The sequence below is a fragment of the Chiloscyllium punctatum genome, chromosome 8, assembly GCF_047496795.1.
Source record: "Chiloscyllium punctatum isolate Juve2018m chromosome 8, sChiPun1.3, whole genome shotgun sequence".
NCBI lineage: Eukaryota > Metazoa > Chordata > Chondrichthyes > Orectolobiformes > Hemiscylliidae > Chiloscyllium > Chiloscyllium punctatum.
Genome location: NC_092746.1, coordinates 124,452,776 through 124,479,665, shown reverse-complemented (window position 1 = coordinate 124,479,665; position 26,890 = coordinate 124,452,776). Strand labels below are relative to the sequence as shown.

Sequence of the window (26,890 nt, the reverse complement as noted above, 5' to 3'; positions counted from 1 at the left end):
CATTCTGTTATTGTTCTCCTGAAGATTGATGTGGAACTTATCCACGAGGAGAGATTGAACAAACTCAGTTTATTTTCAATTGAGCGTCAAAGGATGAGGGGGTGACTTGATAGACATTTAGAAAACAGAGAAGGCAGGGATAGAATGGATGGTTGGAGTCTTTTCCCCAGGGTAGAAGCGTCAATTACCAGGGGTCACGGATTGTAAGATACAAGTGGGCACATTTAAAGGAAATGTGAGAGGCAGGTTTTATTTTACACAGTGGGGGGATAAGTGCCCGGAATGTGCTGCAATAGGAGGTGGTGGAGGAGGATACAGTAACAATGTTTACGAGGCATCAGATACATGAACAGTTAGGGAATAGAGGGAGACAGACAGTGTAGTAGCAAAAGGGTTTTAGTTTTGTAAGGGGTCATGTGTTGGCACAGTCTTGATGGGCTATACTGTTCTTCGTTCTTTCTCACTGTCAACACCACCACCACCCTCCCCCCTGAGTTTGTTCAGTCACTTGAACCTGTAGTTGGCCATTCAGCCCTTTAAGCATGCTATGCCAAGCAGCAGGATAGTGACTGATCTTTCTGTCAACTCCCTGAGGACTATCCTGACTCGACCCGCGTCCCCTCTGGGATATTTCATCTTCATCGTCTTTTCCAGGGACACCATCCAGATCATCCAGAGAAACTTCCGGGCTTTCCAGAGGTTGAAGAAGTGGAGCTGGATGAAGCTGTTTTACAAAATTAAGCCCCTGCTGAAGTGTGCCGAGACCGAGAAACAGCTTCAGGAGCTGAAGGAATCGCTCGCAAAATCGGAGAGTATGAGGAAGGCGGTGGAATGTCAGCATCAGGAACTCATCAATCAGAAAGATGAGCTCCTGCAGCAACTACAGACCGTGAGCCGCCACCCTTAGCTTCTTCTGTTTAATAGGAACCTTTGTGCTCATCAGAATGTAGCTCTGGTCCCACACCTTCTCAGGATGGAATTGACTTTAACTCCATTGACTATACTTGTGTGGATGTGAAAGATCCCGTAGTAGTGTTTTAAAGAAAGGGAAAGGAATCTTCCTCACCCCCCCCCTCCCCCCCCCCTCCCCAGTGCCATGGCCCAATATCAACCCATCAAAAAACATTAAAAATAAACTGATCAATATCACATTGCTTTCTTTCAATAGAGTAATACACCACGGAAACAGACCTTTCAGTCCAACTCAACCGTGCTGACCAGACATCCCAATCTGACCTAATTCCCTTTCCCATCATTTGACCCATATCCCTCTAAACCCTTCCGATTCATGCATTCATCTAGATGCCTTTTAAATGTTGTAATTGTACCTGCCTGTTTGTATAAGTAGACTTTCTGCTCAGTATCACATCGCTGTTTGTTGGGGTCCACTGTGGGCAAATGGGTTGGAATATTTCTGAAATTACATCAGCTGAAGCATCCTGTGGGCTTTACAAAACAGCGAGCCATACACATCCTGAGAACTTGCCCAAATTTAAAAAGTAAAAATATATACTTTTGATGGAATCTTTTTGATAAATCAAGGGTTTAATCCCTTGAAGTGTTATTGGGCTACTCATCTACTTTGTACACTTGTTAAAGCAGCCCTGGTCTGAGGTTTGAGAAAAATATCTTTAACATTTCAGGCTCACAACATCTGGCAATCCAATGCATTCTTCACCCTGAGGACTTGCAGGAGATTTGAAACTCTTTTTGTGGTTTTACTTTGAGATTAAAATCTATTGATGTTTGGATTTGAGAATCACTGAAAAAAGGCTTTTTGTCTTGCACTTGTCAGGATAACTGACAAGAGTGCCATTTTAATTGAAAAACCAGGATTTATATCGCACGAGAGGAGGGTGTTGATTGTTTCACAAGTGGACTCCAAATGGTAGAGGTATTTCCATGGAGAACCAATTAATTATGATTGATGAGTTAGTTTTAAATTTTAAACAAAGCCTGACTATTAACTGTCAATCTGTAACTGTTAGAATTTAAAATTTTAAACAAAACCTAGCAGTCAATTATCAATTGTCTAAATTTTAAACAAAGCTTGGCAGTTAACTGTCAACTGTTTCAACTTTAAAATTTAAACAAAGCTTGGCAGTTAACTGTCAATTGTTTGAATTGTAAACAAAGTTTGGTCTTTTAATACATTCTCCATGGTAGTGCCTCTACCAGTCTTGCCAACTCTCACCTCATCTATTGTAAATGTTAGCTTTCTCCTTAAATCGATTTGTTTTTTGCAAATGGTCTCGATGAGTGCAGTAGATGTCTGTAGAATTTATCTTGTAGGCTGTTCCATTTGCCTGACATTCCACCTAATGAACTGTCTCCAGGATCAGGAAAACCTGGCCGACGCTGAGGAGAGGTGTGAGCTGCTGGTTAAGACCAAGAGACATCTGGAATCCAAAATCCAGGAGCTTCTGGAAGGTTTGGAGAGTCAGATGGAAATGAGCCAAGAGCTGGCCAATAGGAAGCGGAAATTGGAGGAGGAATGTGGGCAGATGAAGTCCAACATTGACACCTTGGAGAGTACTCTGAGCAAAATGAGCAAGGAGAAACGTGTCGCCGAAAACAAGGTACTGCCCACGAGTCAGATCCACAGTTGGCTCTGCCAATGGATGAGGCTCTCTCTAAACCAGGAAATGAAATCTTTGGAAATGTTGGCTTGTCAAAACATTCAAGGGTTGGTGTTTATTGCCCCATTCTCTGTTACCTTGTTCCAGCTGAATGTAATTTTTTCATAAATGCTCAGAATTTGTCACCTTGACCTGATCTGAGTGTAGATGTGATCTTGTGGTTGAGGTTGTATAGAATCCCTACAGTTTGGAAACAGGCCCTTCAGCCCAACAAGTCCACACTGACCCTCCGAACAGTAACTCACCCAGACTCATTCTCCGAACCTATTGCTGTACACTTACCCCTGACTAATGCACCTAACCTACACATCCCTGAACACTATGAGGCAATTTAAGTGTGGCCAATTCAGCTAACCTGTACATCTTTGGATTATGGGAGGGCTACATGAATTTCCATGTTCTCCTCCAGTAATTTATTCCAAGTGGTGATCACCGTTTGATTTAACCGTTTCAGACCATCTCACCCCATTTTTAAGGCAATGGTGAAAGATACAGGGGGTGGGAGATGAGGGTATTTGACAATTGCAACACGGGGTTCTGATATTTAACCCACCGCCCCTGAAGTGGTGGGAGCTAAAAGGAAATAGAACATAGAATGTAGAACATGACAGCGCAGTACAGGCCCTTCGGCCCTAAATGTTGTACCGACCTGTGAAACCAATCTGAAGCCCATCCAACCTATGGTATTCCATTCTCGTCCATATGTTTATCCAATGTCTACTACTGTTGCAGGCAGTGCATTCCATACCCTTACTACTCTCTGAGTAAAGAAACCACATCTGACATCTGTCTGATATCTATCACTCCTCAATTTAAAGCCACGTCCCCTCATGCTAACCACTACCATCTGAGGAAAAAGGCTCTCACTGTCCAACCTACCTAACTGTCTGATTGTCTTATATGTCTCTATTAAGTCACCTCTCAACCTTCTTCTCTCTAACAAAAAGAGCCTCAGTTCCCTCAGCCTTTCCTCATAAGACCATCCCTCCAGACCAGGCAACATCCTGGTAAGTCTCCTCTGAACCCTTTCAAAAGCTTCCACATCTTTCCTTTAATGAGGTGACCAACAGTTTTGTACAGCTGCAGCATGACCTTGTGACTCTGAAACTCAATCACTCTACTAATGAAAGCTAAACCGGGAATTAGGAATTGGGCTTGAAATGAGAAATTCGCAGGGTTCTGGGTAAGGAGGAGGGCAGTGGGATTAATTGGCCATCTCTTAAAGAGCCGGCACAGGCAGTATGGGCTGAAAGGCCTCCTGTGTTGTAATATTCTGCCGAGTGACTCTCACCTGAAGCTCCATCTTTGACTGAAGGTGGTAAACCTCACGGAGGAAACGTCAGAGATGAATGCGCTGATTGCGAAGTTGAGAAAAGAGAAGAATGCCCTTCAGGAAGCCCATCAGAATATTCTGGAAGACCTGCAAATGGAAGAGGAGAAGGTCAACAGTTTAAGCAAGGCCAAGGCGAAATTTGAACAGCAAGTGGAAGATGTAAGTGTAACCAAAGGGACCATTATAAAAGGGAAGGGGTGAGGAGGGGTGTCCATGCCCAGAGAGGAAGAGAAATTGCTAAAGTATTTCACCCCATTTAATAACAAGCCGTCTTCTTTCCCAGCAAAGGCAAGACACAATCTGCCACAAAGCATGAGTTATTAGAGAGAAAAAAAACTGCAGATGCTGGAATCCAAGGTAGACGGGCAGGAGGCTGGGAGAACACAGCAAGCCAGGACGTGGGGAATTTGACGTTCGGGGTCCTAAAGAAGGATTACGCCCGAAGCATCGACTTCTCCACCTCATGATGCTGCCCGGCCTGCTTGTTCTTCCAGCCTCTTGCCTGCCTACCAGGGAATTATTCAGGCAGGCCTTGGTCAAACAGGTAGATTTTAGTGAGTCACTCACGGGAGGGGAGAGAGAGAGAGTGGAAAGGTTCGTGAGGGAAGTTTTGAGCTTAAGCACAAGGAGTGCTGAAGGAGTGCCCAACAATGTTGGAATGGTCAAAATTGGGAAGGTTCAAGAGACCAGAGGAATATTTGGTTCCCTGGGACAGTCGAGCTGGGGGAGGTTACAGAGATCAGGAGGAGACACAGGCCTTTCCAACGTCAGGTGCTAATAGGTTAGATGGTTCGGCCTGAAAAGTAGGCCTCAAGGAGAAGAGAGGAGCAGGGAGGGTATTCTGGAATATGGGTCCCCAGGCACGACAGCCACCAGTCTGGGAATAATTCAACCCACCGGTGCTCAGACACCAGAACCGGAGAAGTACAGAGAGCACAGAGGGGTGTGGGGCTGGTGGAGATTGCAAGTATTTTAGAATCGAGATGTGCCCTGACTGGGAGCCAGATTGGGTCAGAGAACATGGAGGATGGGATAGAGTGATGAGTGGCTGTGCGAGTTCAGGGTTGGGTTGCTGAGATGTGCCCAACCTCAGTGGTTGGAAGAGCAGCCAGACAGCTTTGGAATTGTCAGTTCTGTAGGAAAACTGGATCAGGATTTGAGCGGCCGGTGAACTGATGCCAGACAATGGTGAAAGGAGGCAGCTCACGTGCCCTGTCGTTGGAAATTTATTTGGGTAAAAAAAACAGGAAATACTCATGGAATGATGGAAAGCAGGAATTGAAATCCGGAAAGAGCAGGGACACTTGACAGTCCAGGGTGAAACGTGTGGGGAGTTCCTGAGGTTATTTGTTTGTAAACAATACTTCTTTCTCTGAAGATGGAAGTATCCCTGGAGGAGGAGAAGAAGATCCGTATGGAAATTGATCGATCCAGGAAGAAGCTGGAGGAAGATTTGAAACAGACTCTTGAGTCAGTGATTGACTTGGAAAGTAATAAAGTGCAAATGGAGGAAAAGCTGAGGAGGTAACCAGGGGACCGGGGGTAACCAGGGGTAACCGGGGGTAACCGGGTAGCCAGGAGTATCGGGGGGAACAGGGTACCTGGGGTACCCAGGGGCAACCAGGGAGAGCATCCCGTGGTTAGAGGAAACTGGGATGGTCTCGTGTGAAGACCCTTGCTCCATTTTATGGGTTCATCCCCACTGTATCCGTTTAACAATCTAGAATAACACAACACACTCTCTTCAACCGGAGAGTGGAGAATCTGTGGAACTCTTTGCCACAGAAGGCTGTGGAGGCCAGATCACTGAGTATATATAAAACAGAGATAGACACGTTCTTGATTGTCAAGGGGATCAAAGGTCATGGGGAGAAAGGGGAAAATGGGGTTGAAAAACCTGTCTGCCACGATAGAATGGTGAAGCAGACTCGATGGGCTGAATGGTCTAATTTCTGATCCTATATTAGCCCCTGGTGTATACTCTGCCTGGGCGTTGGGTAATGTTAGCCCCTGGTGTATACTCTGCCTGGGCCTTGGGTAATGTTAGCCCCTGGTGTATACTCTGCCTGGGCCTTGGGTAATGTTAGCCCCTGGTGTATAGTCTGCCTGGGCCTGGGGTAGTGTTAGCCCCTGGTATATACTCTGCCTGGGCCTTGGGTAATGTTAGCCCCTGGTGTATACTCTGCCTGGGCCTTGGGTAATGTTAGCCCCTGGTGTATACTCTGCCTGGGCCTTGGGTAGTGTTAACCCCTGGTGTATACTCTGCCTGGGCCTTGGGTAATGTTAGCCCCTGGTGTATACTCTGCCTGGGCCTTGGGTAATGTTAGCCCCTGGTATATACTCTGCCTGGGCCTTGGGTAATGTTAGCCCCTGGTATATACTCTGCCTGGGCCTTGGGTAATGTTAGCCCCTGGTATATACTCTGCCTGGGCCTTGGGTAATGTTAGCCCCTGGTATATACTCTGCCTGGGCCTTGGGTAGTGTTAACCCCTGGTGTATACTCTGCCTGGGCCTTGGGTAATGTTAGCCCCTGGTATATACTCTGCCTGGGCCTTGGGTAATGTTAGCCCCTGGTATATACTCTGCCTGGGCCTTGGGTAATGTTAACCCCTGGTGTATAGTCTGCCTGGGCCTGGGGTAGTGTTAGCCCCTGGTGTATACTCTGCCTGGGCCTGGGGTAATGTTAGCCCCTGGTGTATACTCTGCCTGGGCCTGGGTTAGTGTTAGCCCTGGTGTATACTCTGCCTGGGCCTGGGTTAGTGTTAGCCCTGGTGTATACTCTGCCTGGGCCTGGGTTAGTGTTAGCCCTGGTGTATACTCTGCCTGGGCCTTGGGTAATGTTAGCCCCTGGTGTATACTCTGCCTGGGCGTTGGGTAATGTTAGCCCCTGGTGTATACTCTGCCTGGGCCTTGGGTAATGTTAGCCCCTGGTGTATACTCTGCCTGGGCATTGGGTAATGTTAGCCCCTGGTGTATACTCTGCCTGGGCCTTGGGTAATGTTAGCCCCTGGTGTATACTCTGCCTGGGCGTTGGGTAATGTTAGCCCCTGGTGTATACTCTGCCTGGGCCTTGGGTAATGTTAGCCCCTGTTGTATACTCTGCCTGGGCCTGGGTTAGTGTTAGCCCCTGGTGTATACTCTGCCTGGGCCTGGGGTAGTGTTAGCCCCTGGTGTATACTCTGCCTGGGCCTGGGTTAGTGTTAGCCCCTGGTTCACACTCTGCCTGTGAGAATGCAGGCTGTGTGGAGCCCAGCTCTCGGGCAGGTTCAGTTGAATGGTTTCCTCTGCTTATTTCCAGGCGGGAGTTTGAGATTGGCGAGCTGCAGACAACTATCAGTGAGGACCAGAGTTTAATCTCAAAGCTGCAGAAGAGGCTGAAGGAGCTGCAGGTATTTACTTCACCCAGTACTTCACCAAGATGTTCCCAACTTGGGCCGTACTCACAGGCTGCAGCCCTGACACTACCCAGTAACCACTGTGACAACGAGGGACCGAGAGGTTGAGTGTTTGAGACACTGAAGGGCTCTGAGGGTGAGGGTCTCTGAAGGGGAGGATCTGAGAGCATGAGGGCTATAAGAGTGAGGGTCTGAGACAGTGAGAGACTGAGAGAATGTGTTTCTGAGAGAGCGAGGGACTGAGAGAGTGAGGTTCTGGGTGAAGACACACACACACACACACACACACACACACACACACACACACACACACACACACACACACACACACACACACACACACACCCCGCACCCCGTTCTGGGTCCAGTGAGTGGCAGTGGGAGCTTCCTCCTTGCTGTTGTGGCCTCAGGGAATCGTTGGGGGTTGTATACTGTAGCCTCTGAGAAAACCCAGAAGCGGTGGATGGAACAGAAAAATGAGATTCGTCACAACTTTGTTTATTTCTTTCTACAGAGTCATAGAGTCATAGAGATGTACAGCATGGAAACAGACCCTTCAGTCCAACCCGTCCATGCCGACCAGATATCCCACCCCAATCTAGTCCCACCTGCCAGCACCCGGCACATATCCCTCCAAACTCTTCCTATTCATATACCCACCAAATGCCTCTTAAATGTTGCAATTGTACCAGCCTCCACCACATCCTCTGGCAGTTCATTCCATTCAAGCACCACCCTCTGGATGAAAACCTTGCCCCTTACGTCCCTTTTATATCTTTCCCCTCTCACCCTAAACCCATGCCCTCTAGTTCTGGACTCCCCCACCCCAGGGAAAAGACCTTGTCTATTTACCCTCATGGTGTTATAAACCTCTATAAGGTCACCTCTCAGCCTCTGATGCTCCAGGGAAAACAGTCCCAGCCTGTTCAATCTCTCCCTATAGCTCAAACCCTCCAACCCTGGGCAACATCCTTGTAAATCTTTTCTGAACCCTTTCAAGTTTCACAACATCCTTCCTATAGCAGGGAGCCCAGAATTGTGTGCAATTATTCCAATGTCCTGTACAGCCACAACATGACCTCCCAACTCCTGTACTCAATACTCTGACCAATAAAGGAAAGCATAACAAACACCTTCTTTACTATCCTATCTCCCTGCGACTCCACTTTCAAGGAGCTATGAACCTGTGCCCCAAGGTCTCTTTGTTCAAAAACACTCCATTAAGTGTATAAATTCTGTCCTGATTTGCCTTTCCAAAATGCAGCACGTCACATTTATCTGCATTGAACTTTGATAATTTATGTAATTAAAATGACGCCAGCTTATGGTGACTTGTACACATTTTTTTTGTATTTTCATAAACATTTCTATCGATAAATTACTACTACTCATGTTGCCCTCACACACAGGAACAGCCGTTATCAGAACCTTTCAAATATTAATTCTGATCTCTCTCTCTGCCCCTTCTGTGCGGCTGTAACACTGTATTCTGCGCTCTGTTCTGTTACCCTGATGCACTTTATACGTTGCGATCTGCCTGTGTAGCACACAAAACAACACTTTTCACTGTACCACTGTACACGTGACAACAATGAATCAAACTCACATGCACACGTATGTAGACTCCCGTGTCACGATGTGATCTGTTGCTGCTGTCGTTGTTGGATCCTGTTGCAGGGTCAAAACCAGGAGCTGACCGAGGAGTTGGAGAGTGAGCAGAGTGCGCGAGTGAGGAGTGAGCGGCAGCGAGCTGAACTCGAGCTCAGGGTCCAGGAGCTCACCCAGCAGCTCCACAACGCAGGAGGCCAGAGCAGCTCACAGGCAGAGCTCACAAAGAGGCAGGAGGCAGAGTGTCAACGCCTGCGCAGGGAGCTGGAGGAGAGCCGCCTGTGCCAGGAGAAGGTGGCAGTGGAACTCCAGAGGAAGCAGCTGGGCGCAGTGGGCGACCTGGAGGAGCAGGTCGAGAAGCTGCAATACGCCAGACAAAACCTCGAGAAGGAGAAGCAAGCCATGAAAACCAACATGGACACGATGACTGCAAATATTGACCAACTCTCCAGAGCAAAGGTACAACAGCTCAGAGAGCTCAGGGCCAGCAATCAGGCACCAGGTACACTCCGTTCCCACTCACAGATGGGACGGCTAGATATTACAGCCCAGTTCAACCGCTCACACAGTCACACAACAGCAGGGAGACACAGCATTCAGTCCAAAGTGTCCACACCAACCACGCTCCCAAACTCAACTAGTCCCACCTGCAATGGAAAGTGCCGGAGGAACTCAGCAGGACTGGCAGCATCTGTAGAGACAGAAACAGAGTTAATGTTTCCAGTCCAGCATCAGTCATCTCCTTCACTATACTTTTGTGCAGGACTCTCTCAGTACTGACCCTCCGTCAGTGCGGCGTTCCCTCAGCACTAACCCTCTGACAGTGCGGCGTTCCCTCAGTACTGACCTTCCAACAGTCCAACAATGAAGCACTCCCACTGCAATGACCCTCCGACAGTGTGGTACTCCCTCAGTACTGACCCTCCGTCAGTGCGGCACTCCCACTGCACTGACCCTCTGACAGTGCGGTACTCCCTCAGTACTGACCCTCTGACAGTGTGGCATTCCCTCTGCACTGACCCTCTGACAGTGTGGCACTCCCTCAGTACTGGCCCTCCGACAGTGCGGCACTCCTTCTGCACTGACCCTCCGACAGTGCGGCATTCCCTCAGCACTGATCCTCCGACGGTGCGGTATTCCCTCAGCGTTAATCCTCCGATGGTGCGGCACTCCCGCTGCACTGACCCTCCGACAGTGCAGCATTCCCTCAGCACTGACCCTCCGACAGTGCGACACTCTCTCAGTACTGACCCTCTGACAATGTGGCATTCCCTCTGCACTGACCCTCCGACAGTGCAGCATTCCTTCTGCACTGACCCTCCGACAGTGCGACACTCTCTCAGTACTGACCCTCTGACAATGTGGCATTCCCTCTGCACTGACCCTCCGACAGTGCAGCATTCCCTCAGCACTGACCCTCCGACAGTGCGACACTCTCTCAGTACTGACCCTCTGACAATGTGGCATTCCCTCTGCACTGACCCTCCGACAGTGCAGCACTCCCTCAGTACTGACCCTCCGTCAGTGCAGCACTCCCTCAGTACTGACCCTCCGTCAGTGCGGCACTCCCTCTGCACTGACCCTCTGACAGTGCTGCATTCCTGCAGCGCTGATCCTCCGACAGTGCGGCACTCCCTCTGCACGGACCCTCTGACAGTGTGGCATTCCCTCTGTACTGACCCTCCAACAGTGTGGCACTCCCTCAGTACTGACCCTCTGACAGTGTGGCACTCCCTAGCACTGACCCTCTGACAGTGCGGCACTCCCTCAGTACTGACCCTCCAACAATGATGCACTCCCTCAGTACTGACCCTCCGACAGTGCGGCACTCCCTCTGCACTGACCCTCTGACAGTGCGGCACTCCCTCTGCACTTACCCACCGACAGTGCGGCACTCCCTCAGTACTGACCCTCCGACAGTGCGGCACTCCCTCTGCACTGACCCTCCGACAGTGCGGCAATCCCCCAGTACTGACCCTCTGACAGTGTGGCATTCCCTCAGCACTGACCTTCCGACAGTGCGGCATTCCCTCAGCATTGACCCTCTGACAGTGTGGCATTCCCTCTTCACTGACCCTCTGACAGTGCAGCATTCCCTCAGCTCTGTCCCTCCGACAGTGCGGCGCTCCCTCAGCGCTGACCCTCCGACAGTGCGGTACTCCCTCAGCGCTGACCCTCCGACAGTGCGGTACTCCCTCAGTACTGACCATCCGACAGTGTAGCACTCTCTCAGTACTGCCCTCCAACAGTGCGGCACTCCCTCAGCACTGACCCTCCGACAGTGCGGCACTCCCTCAGCACTGACCCTCCGACAGTGCGGCACTCCATCTGCACTGACCCTCTGACAGTGCAGCACTCCCTCAGCACTGACCCTCCGACAATGCAGCACTCCCACAGCACTGACCCTCTGACAGTGCAGCATTCCCTCTACACTGACCCTCCAACAGTGCAGCACTCCCTCAGTACTGACTCTCCGACAGTGCAGCACTCCCTCAGCACTGACCCACCGACAGTGCGGCACTCCCTCAATACTGACCCTCCAACAGTGCATCATTCCCTCAGCACTGACACTCTGACAGTGCTGCATTCCCGCCGCGCTGATCCTCCGACAATGCGGCACTCCCTCTGCACTGACCCTCCAACAGTGCGGCACTCACTCTGTACTGACCCTCTGACAGTGCGGCATCCCTCAGTACTGACCCTCTGACAGTGCAGCACTTCCTAGCACTGACCCTCCGACAGTGCGGCACTCCCTCAGTACTGACCATCCGACAGTGTGGCACTCCCTCAGTACTGACCCTCTGACAATGTGGCACTCACTCAGCACTGACCCTCCAACAGTGCGTCACTTCCTCTGCACTGACCCTCCGACAGTGCAGCACACCGTCAGCACTGACCCTCTGACAGTGCAGTACTCCCTCCGCACTGACCCTCTGACAGTGCGGTGTTCCTCAGCACTGACCCTCTGACAATGTGGAACTCCGTCAGCACTGACCCTCTGACAGTGCAGCTCTCCCTCAGCACTGACCCTTTGACTGTGCCGTGTTCCTCAGCACTGACCCTCTGACAGTGCGACACTCCCTCAGCACTGACCCTCTGACAGTGCAGCACTCACTCAGCACTGACCCTCCAACAGTGCCCACTCCCTCAGTGCTGACCCTTTGACAGTACGGCACTCTCTAAGCACTGACCCTCCGACAGTGCAGCACACCCTCAGCAGTGACCCTCCGACAGTGTGGCACTCCCTCAGCACTGTGGTATATTGTTGCCCTGGTTGATGTGAGGAAGTCACTGTGGTCGGGGTTTGTGATTGGTTGGATTCTCCACTCCCCACATGCTGGGGTGTGGATAGACTGTCATGGGCAGGTCTGACTGCGGAATTCCCTCTCTTTCAGGTTGAGTTTGAGAGACGTTGTCACGCACATGAGGCTGAAGCGAGAGACGCCAAATGCAAAGCGGAGGAACTTCAGAGTGAATTGCAAAACCTTCGAGCACACATGACAAGGACAAAATCTGAGGCAGGTATGTGGGACGGAGGGAGTGCGGCTTGGTGAGAGTCTGGGATCTGGGAGAAGTGGATCTGGGCTGAGGATGGGGAGCAGAGCAGATTGATGGGGAAATGTCCTACCGCAGAATGAGGCTATTCATCCCATTGAGGCCATGTTGGCCCTCAGCCAAGCAATCCCCCTCATCCCATCAATCATCTCAATCGCCATAGTCCCCGTCAATGGCTCAGTTCCCATCAGATGTCTTCCCAGTTCCCTGTTTGAAATTGATCATTGTCTGTTGCCAACACCCCGTCTCCAAACAGGGATTTCCTGGTTCATTGTCCATTTCCTTTCCCGGCTCCTCTCCGTCCAGGAAAGTTGCTGGATGCACAGAATACAATCTCTCTCCAAGACGGTGTTGTCACCTCATCGCTCGGTGCATATGGAACGCTGTCCTACACAGAGTCCCCACTACTCCCCAACTCCATCCCCCCCCATCACCAGGGCAACTTGCAGAAAGGGCCTGGTTCGCTCCCTGATCGACAAAATAACAATACCATAACATCCCATTTCCAGAAAGTTCCGTCCTCACCTTGGCCATGCTAAGGGACCCTGTGACGTACAGGCTCGGTGGATTAGTCATGCGGACACAGGAATGGGCTGGTGGGAGTGGGTCTGGCTAGGATACTCTTCAGAGGGTCAGCACAGACTCAATGGGCCCAATGGCCTGTATCTGCACTGTAACTGTAGGGATTCTATGCTTTTCTAGACCAGGGCGTGTATCGCGAGCCAGCTCTGACGAGTGACTGTTCTGCGTGCGTACGGCCAATGACCGTTGGCTCTTGTCTGGATGTGATCCCGATGTGTTTCTGCTTTCAGGGGAGCTGTCACACCAGCTACAGGAACGGGATGCTCTCATCGCACAGTCCGCTCGGGTTAAAATGGCCATGAGCCAGCAGCTCGAGGAGCTGAGGAACCAGCTGCAGGAGGAATCGAAGGTTTGTATCCTCGGCCAACTGTACTCACCCTCACCCCTAACAGGGGTAAACCCCAAACCAAAACTCTGACCTTTCACCCCACTCGCTGCAAGTGTGAGAGGCAAGGCCAGCCTTCATTGCCTGTCCCTCGTTGCCCTGGAGAGGTGGTGGTGAACTGCCATCTTGAACAGCTGCAGTCCACGTGGTGGAAGTGGTCAGATTGACGCTATGTTAACCTCACTGATAGCCACCCCCCCTCACAGATATTGTGGTACAATTGACCCTTCCTCCCATCCATTTCTAAACCTCAAGGTTCAGACTGGACTCAGAGAGCCACTCTGGCACAGAAAGAGAAAGTGAGGACTGCAGATGCTGGAGAGTCAGAGTCGAGAGTATGTTGCTGGAAAAGCGCAGCAGGTCAGGCAGCATCCGAGGAGCAGGAGAATCGATGTTTCGGGCCAGAGCCCTTCAGGAAGGGCCTGATGGAGACCTCTGGCCCGAAACATCGATTCTTCTGCCCCTCGGATGCTGCCTGACCTGCTGTGTTTTTCCAGCAACATACTCTCGACTGTGGCACTGAAAGAGTCTGTTCAGCCCATCGCTGCCATGCCAGCCCTCTGTACTATAATCTCGTCACTCCAGATTCCCCATCCAATTCTCCTAATGCTGCAAATTTGTTTCTCAGCAATGTCCATCCAATTTCCTTCTGAAATCATTGATGCCCTCTGACTGTCCCACCACCCCCTCGGAGTGGGTTAAAGACCATGACCTAAGTGCTGGGTAAAATCGTTCTTCCTCATAATGCCCTCCCTCCCATATATCTCACCCCAGCAGATCCTTATTGGGTTATTTCTGGGATATGCCATGGTTACGGAAATGCTCACATTTCCTTTTATAGAATCCATGGTGCCAATCGATCCATCACATATTTGAAGGAGTTCCCACTCCTGTTCCTTTGTGCTTTCATGTTGTTGCTTTGCAATTTAGTTGTCCTTATTCCCTCCTCCCTTCCCCAAAAATCTCTGGGGGACATGAGGTATTTTTCATTCCCTTGATTCCCATTGTCAATTTGCAAACTGTGATCCAGTTCGAGTCAGATTTGGCCAAGTCTTTGCAGCATCTGAGATGACCTGGTGAAACCAGTAAGGTGTATGACCCCAAGGGATGGGCAGTCAATACTTACTGAGTGTCAGTCTCAATACGGACACAATATCATATCAGCTGTGTGACAGTCACTGCAGTCTGACTGCGTGGTGAAAACACATATCTCACAGTTCTGGAAATCCTTCAAACACACACCCAGAATCAATGTTAACAATGGTATTGTTATGAACCAGACCAAACCCCCTCAAGATCCTGTCTGTTCCCTAGTTTAAAGGCAGGTGCCAGGCGTTGTGTTCTGAGTGCATTTTGATTGGTCAAACTACCAGGTTTAAAGCAAAACACATTTTATTCACACACTAGAGTTACGATGCCACAACAGAAAGAATTGGAATAACTTTATTGGAAAACTTAACAGAACAATAGATTATTCAACTCCTAAACAGTAACTGTTCCCATGTAGTAAAATCTCAGCAGCACACCCTTGGCAAAGGAAAATTCAGTAAAATCGATTATCTCACAAGCTATTCTAGCTGCAGGAAGAGAACCCGAGCTTTTAGCAGTAACAAAGAGAGAGGAATGAGAGCTTCCACATCCAGCTTCAAGACTCCTGCAACTTCAGAGAGCTAAAACTAAACATGCTGCTTCTGTGGGAGCTTGACCCCATCCATTCAGGCTGCTTCTATTGTTCTAACTTAAAACAAAACCCAAGGTTTCACAAGCTGTTTACTTTATTGGCTCTGAGCAGACTGCTCTGTACCTCTGTCTCAACCTCTCTTCACAAAAAACGCCAGGACAAAGTACACCTCTTAAAATCATATGTATCATCACAGTACTTTCCAAAAACATCTTTTCTGAATGATGCTCTGACCTAAACTGATGTTAATAACAAATCCCAGAATGAAACATGGATGGACAGTCCTTTGTTTCTTCTTATCCATGAGTTTGCCAGTGTAGAACATAGAACATAGAACATAGAACAATACAGCACAGAACAGGCCCTTCGGCCCACGCTGTTGTGCCGAACTTCTAACCTAGATTAAGCACCCATCCATGTACCTATCCAAATGCCGCTTAAAGGTCACCAATGATTCTGACTCTACCACTCCCACGGGCAGCGCATTCCATGCCCCCACCACTCTCTGGGTAAAGAACCCACCCCTGACATCTCCCCTATACCTTCCACCCTTCACCTTAAATTTTTACTTCCAATAAAAAAGATAATGTGTTTATTAAACAAGAAAGAAAAACTGGACTGTACTATAAAAGAAAAGTTGAAAAGGTTCAATCACAAACACAAGAAAATGATTTTAACTCGCACTAATTCTTTAATTCCAGTAATATCCAGACAAACACCAAGGTTCCCTGACTGACAATGATTCCCACACCTGCTCCTTTTGCCTCGGTTAGCACAGTTGCCTGAGATTCCTTCTGGTGAATTCCTCACAGTCATAGAGATGTACAGCATGGAAACAGACCCTTCGGTCCAACCCGTCCATGCCGACCAGATATCCCAACCTAATCTAGTTCCACCTGCCAGCACCCGGCCCATATCCCTCCAAACCCTTCCTATTCATACACCCATCCAGATGCCTTTTAAATGTTGCAATTGTACCAGCCTTCACCACATCCTCTGGGAGCTCAGACCATTAACGTACCACCCTCTGCGTGAAAACGTTGCCCTTGAGGTCCCTTTTAAATCTTTCCCCTCTCACTCTGAACCTATGCCCTCTAGTTTTGGACTCCCCCATCTTGGGGTAAAGACCTTGTCTATTTATCCTATCCATGCCCCTCATGTACGAGTGCGTACAAGTGGCATAACTACAAAATAGGGGTGATAGATTTAAGACAGCCATCAGAGGCAGGTTCTTTGCTCAGAGAGTGGTAAGGGTGTGGAATGCACTACCTGCTAATGTAGTCAACTCAGCCACATTAGGGAGATTTAAACAATCCTTAGATAAGCTCATGAATGATGATGGGATAGTGTAGGGGGACAAGCTGAAAATAGTTCACAGGTTGGCATAACATCGAGGGCCAAAGGGCCTGTTCTGCACTGTATTGTTCTATGTTCTATGACTTTATAAACCTCTATAAGGTCACCCCTCAGCCTCCGATGCTCCAGGGAAAACAGCCCCAGCCTGTTCAGCCTCTCCCTATAGCTCAAATCCTCCAACCCTGGCAACATCCTTGTAAGTCTTTCAAGTTTCACAACACCTTTCCTGTAGCAGGGAGACCAGAATTGAACGCAGTATTCCAAAAATGGCTTATGTCATGAGATGCTTTTTCTTTAGCTGGTATCTCTCTCTGACATACTGTAAACAATCTGAAAGGTAAACTGATTGCTGCGTTAACTTCAGAGCAAGCACACAATTCCTGAAGCCAGTTTCCAGCCAGTTTTGTGGGATTTCTCACTGAAGAGTCTAACAGTCCTGCCTCCACAATCTGGCACATCCATCCACACTGAGTGACTGACCCCCTTCCAGAGTGTTCTCTGTCTCTGTGTGACCCTGAATCCCTGTCGCTAGGCAACAGCATGGTTTTATTTTAATGCACTACGCTACAAATTCCCACAGTTTCAAGGGTTGTAAAACCACATTAAATCGAGTATAAAGAAACGAGTTCAGGACATCCTTGTGCCAAGTTGTAAAACGGAAACTAAAACAATGTCCTCCCCCCACCCACACCCTCAACTCCATAATAACACACAAAATCGAAATGTAAAGTTATATATTGTCCAGATCACTACGCAATAATAGATATGAATATTTTAAGTGCATTTGCCTCACCCAATCTGCTTCTGAATCCCTGATTTGAAGATTTGTGATCTGCTTCGTTACTCTCACTCTCGATAAACGAGAACTCCTCCATAGTCCTGCTGCCTATCCCATTGTGTGCAGTTCACAAGTTACTCCGAAAACTCTCAATCCCACACAGGTTCCCAGCTTGCTGATACTTTGAGTGTAAAACATTCCCCTGAGACTCTTGCTTCTCCTCTAATCTGTAATGTCCTCCAACCCTAAAACCCCTCCAAGAGGGTATCTGTGCTCCTCCAATTCTGGTGCTCCCACTCCCTATAACTCAGCACTGGGGTGGTCAGGGCTGTAGTTACCCAGGCCCTAAACTCTGGGAATACTGCTGCCCCCCTCCCAAAACCCCACCTCCCAAACTCACTCTCCTCCTCGGAAGGTGTTCTCCCAAACTGACATCTTTGACCAACCTTTTGGTCACCATTATCTCTCTTGGTGGCTTGGTGTTAAACTCTGCTGTCCCTCCTGTGACATACACCTTCACATTCAACAACAACACCGGAGCTATATCAATGTAAGTTGCTGCTGAAATCAATCCCAATTGATGGGGTGAACCCAGTTTCTACACACCCCACACCATGTCACCTTCCACTGTCCAAAAACCTCCTGCTCACCCGGTGAAGATCTCCCGCAGCTTGGCATTAAATGCCTAAGAGACGTTTCCCTGTTGCGCCGTGCGAACGCAGGTTGTTGTTGTATTTGATAGTGGGTGCCCTCTGTCCACAGCTCCGGATGGGACTAGCTCAGAGCCTGCAGGACGCCCGCAATGACTGCGAGCTCCTCCGGGGGCAGAACGAAGAGGAGCAGGAAGAACGGGCCCTCCTTCTGAAGAGCCTCAGCAAAGCCAATGCGGACGCCGCGCTGTGGAAGTCAAAATACGAGGCAGATGGAGTTCAGAAACTGGCCGAGTTGGAGGAGGCCAAGTACGGTGTTTGAACTTTGAAACCTGCACTCTTTCCCACAGCTGAGGATAGAAGGTGCTGGAAACACTCAGTTGGTCAGGCAACACCTACAGAGAGAGAGAGACAGAGATCACAATGGTGACCTCGGGGGGGGGGGATTCGAATTGGGGACAGCAAACATTCGCGCTCTCCACAGGGAGACCTGCTGAGTGTTTCCATCATTGTCCCCAGTTTGATTTCAGAGCAACGAGAGAGAGAGAGAGAGAGAGAGAGAGCAGCACCCCTTTAAAGATCAACGAGGTCATCTCTGTGTTGGACCTTGGTGATAGGAGCAACACTAAATAAATATCTTGATCAGTTTTTACTGTAGAGAAAGAAATAAAGAGGGTGGCATTGTGGCTCAGTGGTTAGCACTGCTGCCTTACAGCACCAGGGTCCCAGGGTCAATTCCAGCCCGGGGAGACTGTCTGTGTGGAGTTTGCACATTCTCCCTGTGTCTGCGTGGGTTTCCTCTGGGTGCTGTGGTTTTCTCCCACATTCCAAAGATGTGCATGTCAGGTGAATTGGCCATGCTAAGTTGTCCATAGTTGTTAGGTGCATTAGTCAAAGGGGGTGGTGGGGTTGCTGTTCAGAGGGTCAGTGTGGACTTGTTGGGCCTAAAATGGAGGCTAGAGAACTCAGGGAAAATAAATATTAATGTTTTGAAAACAGTCAACCTTGCAGAAGAGGAAGTGTTGGAGATCTTAGAAAACATAAAGGTGGATAAATCTCTGGGATCCGATCAAGTCTATCCCAGGACGCTATGGGAAGCCAGGGAGAAAGTTGTGGGGCCCTAGCAGAAATAATTGTATCACCAAAGGTGCTGGGGGACTGGAGGGTGACGAATGTTGTATCTTTGTTTAAGAAAGGCTGTAAGGAGACGCCTGGGAACTATAGAATTGAGTGTGACTTTGGTGGTGGGTAAGTTGTTGGAGGGGATTCCAAGGGGCAGAATGTATATCCATTTGGGGGGGCAAGGACTGATTAAGGATAGTCAGCATGGGTTTGTGTGTGGGAAATCGTGTCTCACTAACTTGATTGAGGTTTTTTAGTGAAGGAACCAGAAAGATTCTTGAGGGCAGAGTAGTAGACATTGTTTACTTAGACTTTAGTAAAGCCTTTGTTAAGGTTAGCATGGTAGACTCATTAGTAAGTTCGATCACATGGGTTTCAGGGTGAGCTTGCCAATTGGGTATAAAATTGGTTTTATGGTAGGTGACAGAGTGGTGGTGGAGGGTTGTTTTTTTGGATATGAGGTCTGCGACCAGCAGTGTTCCACAGGGATCGATAGTGGGTCCACTTTTGTTCGTCATTTATATCAATAACTTCGATGAGAACATAGGAGGCATCGTGAATAATTTTTTTAGATTAGATTAGATTACTTACAGTGTGGAAACAGGCCCTTTGGCCCAACAAGTCCACACCGCCCCGCCGAAGCGTAACCCACCCATACCCCTACATCTACATCTACCCCTTACCTAACACTACGGGCAATTTAGCATGGCCAATTCACCTGGCCGGCACATCTTTGGACTGTGGGAGGAAACCGGAGCACCCGGAGGAAACCCACGCAGACACGGGGAGAATGTGCAAACTCCACACAGTCAGTCGCCTGAGGGGGGAATTGAACCCAGGTCTCTGGCGCTGTGAGGCAGCAGTGCCACCGTGCCGCCCACGGTGTGGATAACACCAAAATTGGTGATATAGTGGACAGCAAAGAAGGCTATCTAAGATTACCAAGGGACCTTGATTACTGGGTCAATGGGCTGAGGATTGGCAGATGGAGTTTAATTTGGATGAATGTGAGGTATTGTATTTTGGCAAAACAAGGACAGGACTTATACGTCCTCCATTTTAGGACTGTGGGTAGTGTTGTAGGACAGAGACACCTAGGAGTTCAGGTACATAATTCTTTGAAATTTAGGACTTAGATAGACAGGGTGGTTAAGAAGGAGTTTAGCACACTTGCCTTCATTGCTCAGATCTTTGAGAATAGGAGTTGGAACGTCATGCTAAGGTTGTACAGGATATTGGTGAGACCTTTTCTGGAGCACTGTGTGCAGTTCTGGTTGCCCTGCTATAGGAAGGATATTATTAAACAGAAAAGATTTACCAAGGTGTTTGAAATATAAAAATAAACTGGAATGGGCAGGAACGTGGCAGGTTGAGGGGGTGACCTTATTTTGGGTTATCAGATATAGATTGGGTGAATGACAAGGGTCTTTTTCCCTAGGGTGGGGGAGTTCAAAACTAGGGGGCATATTTTTAAGGTTGGGGAGGGGGAAAGATTTAAAAAGGACATAAGGGACAACATTTTTGTACACAGGAATGAAGTGCCAGAGAAAGTGGTGGATGCAGGTAGTTACAACATTTCGAAAACATTTGGATAAGAACGTTATGGGGAAAGATTTCGGGGATTATGGCCACATGCAGGCAGGTGAAACTAGTTTAGCGTGGACTGGTTGGACCGAAGGGTCTGTTTCCATGCTGTATGACTCTATGACCAGACAGAGCAAACCAGGGGGACAGTCTAAGGATACGGAGTGAGTCATTAAGGACTGAGGTGAGGAGACATTTCTTACCCCAGAGCCTGTACAATCGCCTGCAACAGGAAGTGGTTGAGGATAAAAGAAGGAATTGGACACAGTTCATGGGGATTAAGAGGTAGGGGAGGAGGACCGGGGGGGCTCAGATGACCAGCCATGACCATACTGAATGGGGAAGCAGGCTCGAGGGACCGGATGGTCTCCCTCTGCTCCTATTTTCTATGTTTCCTGCACAGTATAACAACTGAGAACCTGTGACCACCCTCCAGCGTTGTTGTGGGTCATCCAAAATCTGGGAAAATCCCAAATCCAGCTGGTTCTCAGGGTGTCAGTTTCACACATGGAGTCCATAAGTGTCATGGGACCCTCTACTTGTCTCTGGGAGGGGAGCCAGGGCCTTGGTTTAATGTCTCATCCAATGGAGGGTCCCTTTGTCAGGACAGCACTCCCTCCCTTAATCGTGGGTGAGCAACTTTCCATTGTGTCCTGGGGACTCTGTGACTCCCTTTGTGTTTCTGTGTGTCCCCTCCCCTCTCTGTCAGGAAGCATCTCGCTGCCCGCCTTCAGGAAATGGAGGACAAGGCTGAGGCAGTGGGCAGCAAGTGCGCTTCCCTGGAAAAGGTCAAGAACCGGTTACAGGCGGAGGTGGAGGACCTCAACGCCGAGGTCGAGAGATCCCACGCTGTGTCCGCCACCCTCGAGAGGAAGCAGCAAAACTTCGACAAGGCCCTAAACGAGTGGAGAGTGAAACTGGAGCAGTCACAGGCTGAGCTGGAGGCAGCACAGGGAGAGACGAGGGAGATAAGCACCCAACTGCTGAAGCTCAAAACGGCCTTCGATGAGGCAGTCGATTCGAGAGAGGCGCTGAGAAGAGACAACAAGCACCACTTGGGTAAGAGGCAGCCCATACTGCCCTGGACTACATGGGGAATTGGCGCAGGAGGCCATTCAGCCCCTCAAGCTGCTCTGTTATTTAACTGGATCACAGCTGAACCTCTACCTCAGTGATATAATTCCTATATCCCTCAATATTCACCCATATTCGATATTCCCCATCCCTTGATATTCCCTCATATCCCTTGATATTCCCCCATTCCTCAAGATTCCACCATTCATCAAGATTCCCCCTTATCACTCAATATTCCCCATTCCTCAACACTCCCCCATATCCATCAATATTCCCCCATTCCTTAATATTCCCTCATATCCCTCGATATTCCCCCATTCCTCAATATTCCTTCATATCACTCGATATTATCCATTTCTCAATATTCCCTCATATAACTTGATATTCCCCATCCCTTAATATTCCCACATATCCCTCGATATGTTTAGTATCTGCAAGTCCATCCATCTCCATCTCGAACATCCTCAGTGCCTATTGACAGGGTCCAATGCATACAAACAGCTGTAATGTTCAATTCAGCACCAGCTTTCACTAATTGAAAAGAAAGAGTTGCGGGGCACTGATTATTGGTTCAATGAGACATCCCTTTCTAAGAGATAGGAGCAGGAGGAGACCATTCAGAGAGCATTGCACAGAGAAAGTGCAGGAAGGATGTTGCCCGTGGCTAGGGAGGATCCAGGATTTGGTGGGGTGGGGGCAGTGTTTCAGAGAGGATGCAGTGCTGGAATGTCTTCACTCAGAATCACTGGGACACTCTCCTCTAGGGGGCTATGGAAACTCAGGTTAAACACAGAGTTCATCAGACTTCGATATACTATATGATGGCTCGGTTGTTAGCACTGCTGCCTTACAGCACCAGGGACCCAGGTTCAATCCCACCCTTGGGTGACTGTCCGTGTGGAGTTTGCATGTTTTCCTCATGTCTGCATGGGGTTCCTCCCACAGCTCAAAGATGTGCAGGTTAGATGGATTGGCCATGCTAAGTTAGAGTCATAGAGATGTACAGCACGGAAAAAGACCCTTCGGTCCAACCCATCCATGCCGACCAGATATCCCAACCCAATCTAGTCCCACATGCCAGCACCCGGCCCATATCCCTCCAAACCCTTCCTATTCATATACCCATCCAAATGCCTCTTAAATGTTGTAATTGTACCAACCTCCAGCACATCCTCTGGCAGTCATTCCATACACATGTACCCTTTTATATCTTTCCCCTCTCACCCTAAACCTATGCCCTCTAGTTCTGGACTACCCCACCCCAGGGAAAAGACTTTGTCTATTTATCCTATCCATGCCCCTCATGATTTTATAAACCTCTATAAGGTCTCCCCTTAGCCTCCGACGCTTCAGGGAAAACAGCCCCAGCATGTTCAGCATCACCCAATAGCTCAAATCCTCCAACCCTGGCAACATAATTTTAAATTGTTTCTGAACCCTTTCAAGTTTCACAACATCTTTCCGATAGGAAGGTAACCAGAATTGCATGGAATATTCCAACAGTGGCCTAACCAATGTCCTGTACAGCCGCAACATGACCTCCCAACTCCTGTACTCATTACTCTGACCAATAAAGGAAAGCATACCAAACGCCTTCTTCATTATCCTATCTACCTGTGACTCCACTTTCAAGGAGCTATGAACCTGCACTCCAAGGTCTCTTTGTTCAGCAACACTCCCTAGGACCTTACCATTAAGTGTATAAGTCCTGCTAAGATTTGCTTTCCCAAAATGCAGCACCTCGCAGTTATCTGAATTAAACCCCATCTGCCATTTCTCAGCCCATTGGCCCATCTGGTCAAAATCCTGTTGTAATCTGAGGTAACCATCTTCACTGTCCATTATACCTCCAATTTTAGTGTCATCTACAAACTTACTCATTGTGTGTGGGCTAGGTGGGTTAGCTATGGGAGATGTGGGATTGTGGGGATAGGGTAGGGGAGCGGGTCTTAGTTGGATGCTGTTTGGAGGGCCAGTGCAGAGTTGATGGGCTAAATGGCCTGTATCTGTGCAGATTCTACAATTTAGGACTAATGGAAGAAAATGCGAATATTTACAGAGTTGGATGATCACATTCTTGCTCCTAATTTCTATTTGGGGATAATGTGGAAAAAGGCATGAGTTGGAAGATCAGACAGTGAAATAGGAGATCATTCAGGCCCTCAGCTTGCATCAGCTTTCAATGGCTGATTGGATTAAGTTTGGAATTCCACATTCCCACCTCTTGCCCCGGTACCCCCCATAATCTTTAATTCCCTGACTGACAACAATCTATGTATCCCCACCTCCAGAATCTTCCGATCTGGAAGGCTCCCAGGTCACACAACCTTCTGACAGAAAAGAGGCTTCCCTCATCTCTGTCTGCAAAGGCAACTTTAAATCCCCCACCTCCAAACTGACCCCACCACCAGGGACATATTTCCCTTCCCTCCCCTATCAGCGTTCCGAAAAGACCACTCCCTCCGTGACTCCCTCGTCAGGTCCACACCCCCCACCAACCCAACCTCCACTCCCGGCACCTTCCCCTGCAACCGCAAGAAATGCAAAACATGCGCCCACACCTTCCCCCTCACTTCCCTCCAAGGCCCCAAGGGATCCTTCCATATCAGCCACAAATTCACCTGCACTTCCACACACATCATTTACTGCATCCGCTGCACCCAATGTGGCCTCCTCTATATTGGGGAGACAGGCCACCTACTTGCGGAACGTTTCAGAGAACACCTCTGGGACACCCACACCAACCAACCCAACCACCCCGTAGCCCAACACTTCAACTCCCCCTCCCACTCCACCAAGAACATGCAGGTCCTTGGACTCCTCCATCGCCAGACCATGGCAACACGATGGTTGGAGGAAGAGCGCCTCATCTTCCGCCTGGGAACCCTCCAACCACAAGGGATGAACTCAGATTTCTCCCGTTCCCTCATTTCCCCTCCCCCCACCTTGTCTCAGTCAAATCCCTCGAACTCAGCACTGCCTTCCTAACCTGCAATCTTCTTCCTGATCTCTCCGTCCCCACCCCACTCCGGCCTATCAACCTCACCTTGACCTCCCTCCACCTATCGCATTTCCAACGCCCCTCCCCCAAGTCCCTCCTCCCTACCTTTTATCTTAGCCTGCTGGACACACTTTCCTCATTCCTGAAGAAGGGCTGATGCCCGAAACATCGATTCTCCTGTTCCTCGGATGCTGCCTGACCTGCTGCGCTTTTCCAGCAACACATTTTCAGCTCTGCGCTGTATCTGAGTTTGTGTTGTACCTGAGTGTGTGTTGAATCTGCGTGTGTGTTGTACCTGAGTGTCAAGGTGTCAAACACCTTGATCCCTCTGCACCTCAGAGTTCTGAAATGTTCTCTGCTTAATTAACACTCAGCATCTGAATTCTGCATGCCAAAGTGAACAAACCGCACATTTTCACACATTATGCTCCATTTGCCAGATTTGTGTTCAGTCACATAACCTTCTCTACGCTGGTCTACACTTTCACTTCCTAACCTATCTTTGGAATATCTGACAGCTCCCATGCCTTCAATCCTCTCCTCTGAATGATTGATATAAATTAGAAACACATACAGATCCCTGCAGGGACACATCATATCCTGCCAATCTCAAAACCCATTGATGCATACTCTCTGTTTCCTGCCAACCGGCCAATCAGCTGCTGGTATGTTACCTCCTTCCACCATGAGCTGCAACATGTGAAATACCTTCTGGAAATCCAAGGACTATATGACAACATGCACCCATTACACAACACCATATGTTACTCATGCTTTCCTTCACAAAAGATATTGTCAGGGTTGGAGGATTTGGACTATAGGGAGAGGCTGGGGCTGTTTTCCCTGGAGCGTCGGAGACTGAGGGGTGACCTTATAGAGATTTATAAAATCATGAGGTGCATGAATATCGTAAATAGGCAAAGTCTTTTCCCTGGGGGTGGGGGAGTCCAGAACTAGAGGGCATAGGTTTAGTGTGGGAGGGGAAAGATATAAAAGAGACCTAAGGGGCAACTTTTTCACACAGAGGGTGGTACGTGTATGGAATGAGCTGCCAGAGGAAGTGGTGGAGACTGGTACAATTACAACATTCAAAAGGCATTTGGATGGGTATATGATTAGGGAGGGTTTGGAGGGATATGGGCCGGGTGTTGGCAAATAGGATTAGATTAGGTTGGGATATCTGGTCAGCATGGAGGGGTTGGACCGAAGGGTCTGTTTCCATGTTGTACAGCTCTATGAATCTATGGCTCGAATTGTGTACATTTCAATCAGATCTCCCTCTCGTCGTTCTGAATGCCAGTGAATACAGGCTGAGACAAACCGATCTCTCCCCCAGGATGGTCCTGCCATTAGGAGACACTGAGGACTGCAGATGCTGGAGATCAGAGTCGAGAGTGTGGTGCTGGAAAAGCACAGCAGGTCAGGCAGCATTCGAGGAGCAGGAGAATCAACATTTCAGGCTGGAGCCCTTCATCAGGAATCAGGAGTCCTGATGAAGGGCAGGCCTACATTCCCTACCCCTGCTCCTAATTTATATGCTTATAAAGGAAATGGATAAGTAAAGTCAGTGTTGAGTCTCCAGAGTGAGAATGGGGGAGATAATTGCAGATAATAAGAAAAGGGAGACATAGACAATTAATATTTTACCTCAGTCTTCACTATAGAGGATACAAAAACCACCCCAATAATAACTGGAGGTTGAATGAAAAGAGAACTGTCATCAGTAGACTGAACAAACCGATGGGACTGCTGTTAATAGGTGTCCAGGTCGCGATGGTCTTCATCTGAGGATCGCACTGGTGGCTAATGAGATGGAAGATGTGCTGGTGGAACAACAAAACTGTGTTCGATTTAGGAAAGGTTCCATCAGACTGGAAAGTAACATGGGAAGGAGGCAGGCAACAGAAAACAACACAGCAATCAGTGGGGTGTCTGTCATAGGTCATGTGTTTGAGTCAGTGAACCAGTCAACAGCTGGTAACAGCACACTTCGAAAACCTAAAGGAACAGTGAAGAGGAAATCACTTTAACCAATCTATTGGAATTCTTTGAAGGAGGAAAGATGTTGTGAAACTTGAAAGGGTTCAGAAAAGATTTACAAGGATGTTGCCAAGGTTGGAGGATCTGAGCTATAGGGAAAGTCTAAA

General features: G+C 48.8%; 1 protein-coding gene across 1 annotated transcript in view; it reads left to right on the top strand.

Moving 5' to 3' along the window:
- Positions 1-26,890, top strand: part of LOC140480877 (myosin-1B-like) — a 154,548-nt gene that overhangs the window by 71,649 nt on the left and 56,009 nt on the right. The window contains exons 23-32 of the mRNA XM_072576421.1: positions 655-889; positions 2,337-2,579; positions 3,955-4,131; positions 5,351-5,496; positions 7,271-7,361; positions 9,045-9,434; positions 12,371-12,497; positions 13,343-13,461; positions 18,075-18,271; positions 21,378-21,727. Coding sequence (XP_072432522.1) covers positions 655-889; positions 2,337-2,579; positions 3,955-4,131; positions 5,351-5,496; positions 7,271-7,361; positions 9,045-9,434; positions 12,371-12,497; positions 13,343-13,461; positions 18,075-18,271; positions 21,378-21,727 — 2,075 coding nt within the window. The remainder of the gene's footprint in view (positions 1-654; positions 890-2,336; positions 2,580-3,954; positions 4,132-5,350; positions 5,497-7,270; positions 7,362-9,044; positions 9,435-12,370; positions 12,498-13,342; positions 13,462-18,074; positions 18,272-21,377; positions 21,728-26,890) is intronic.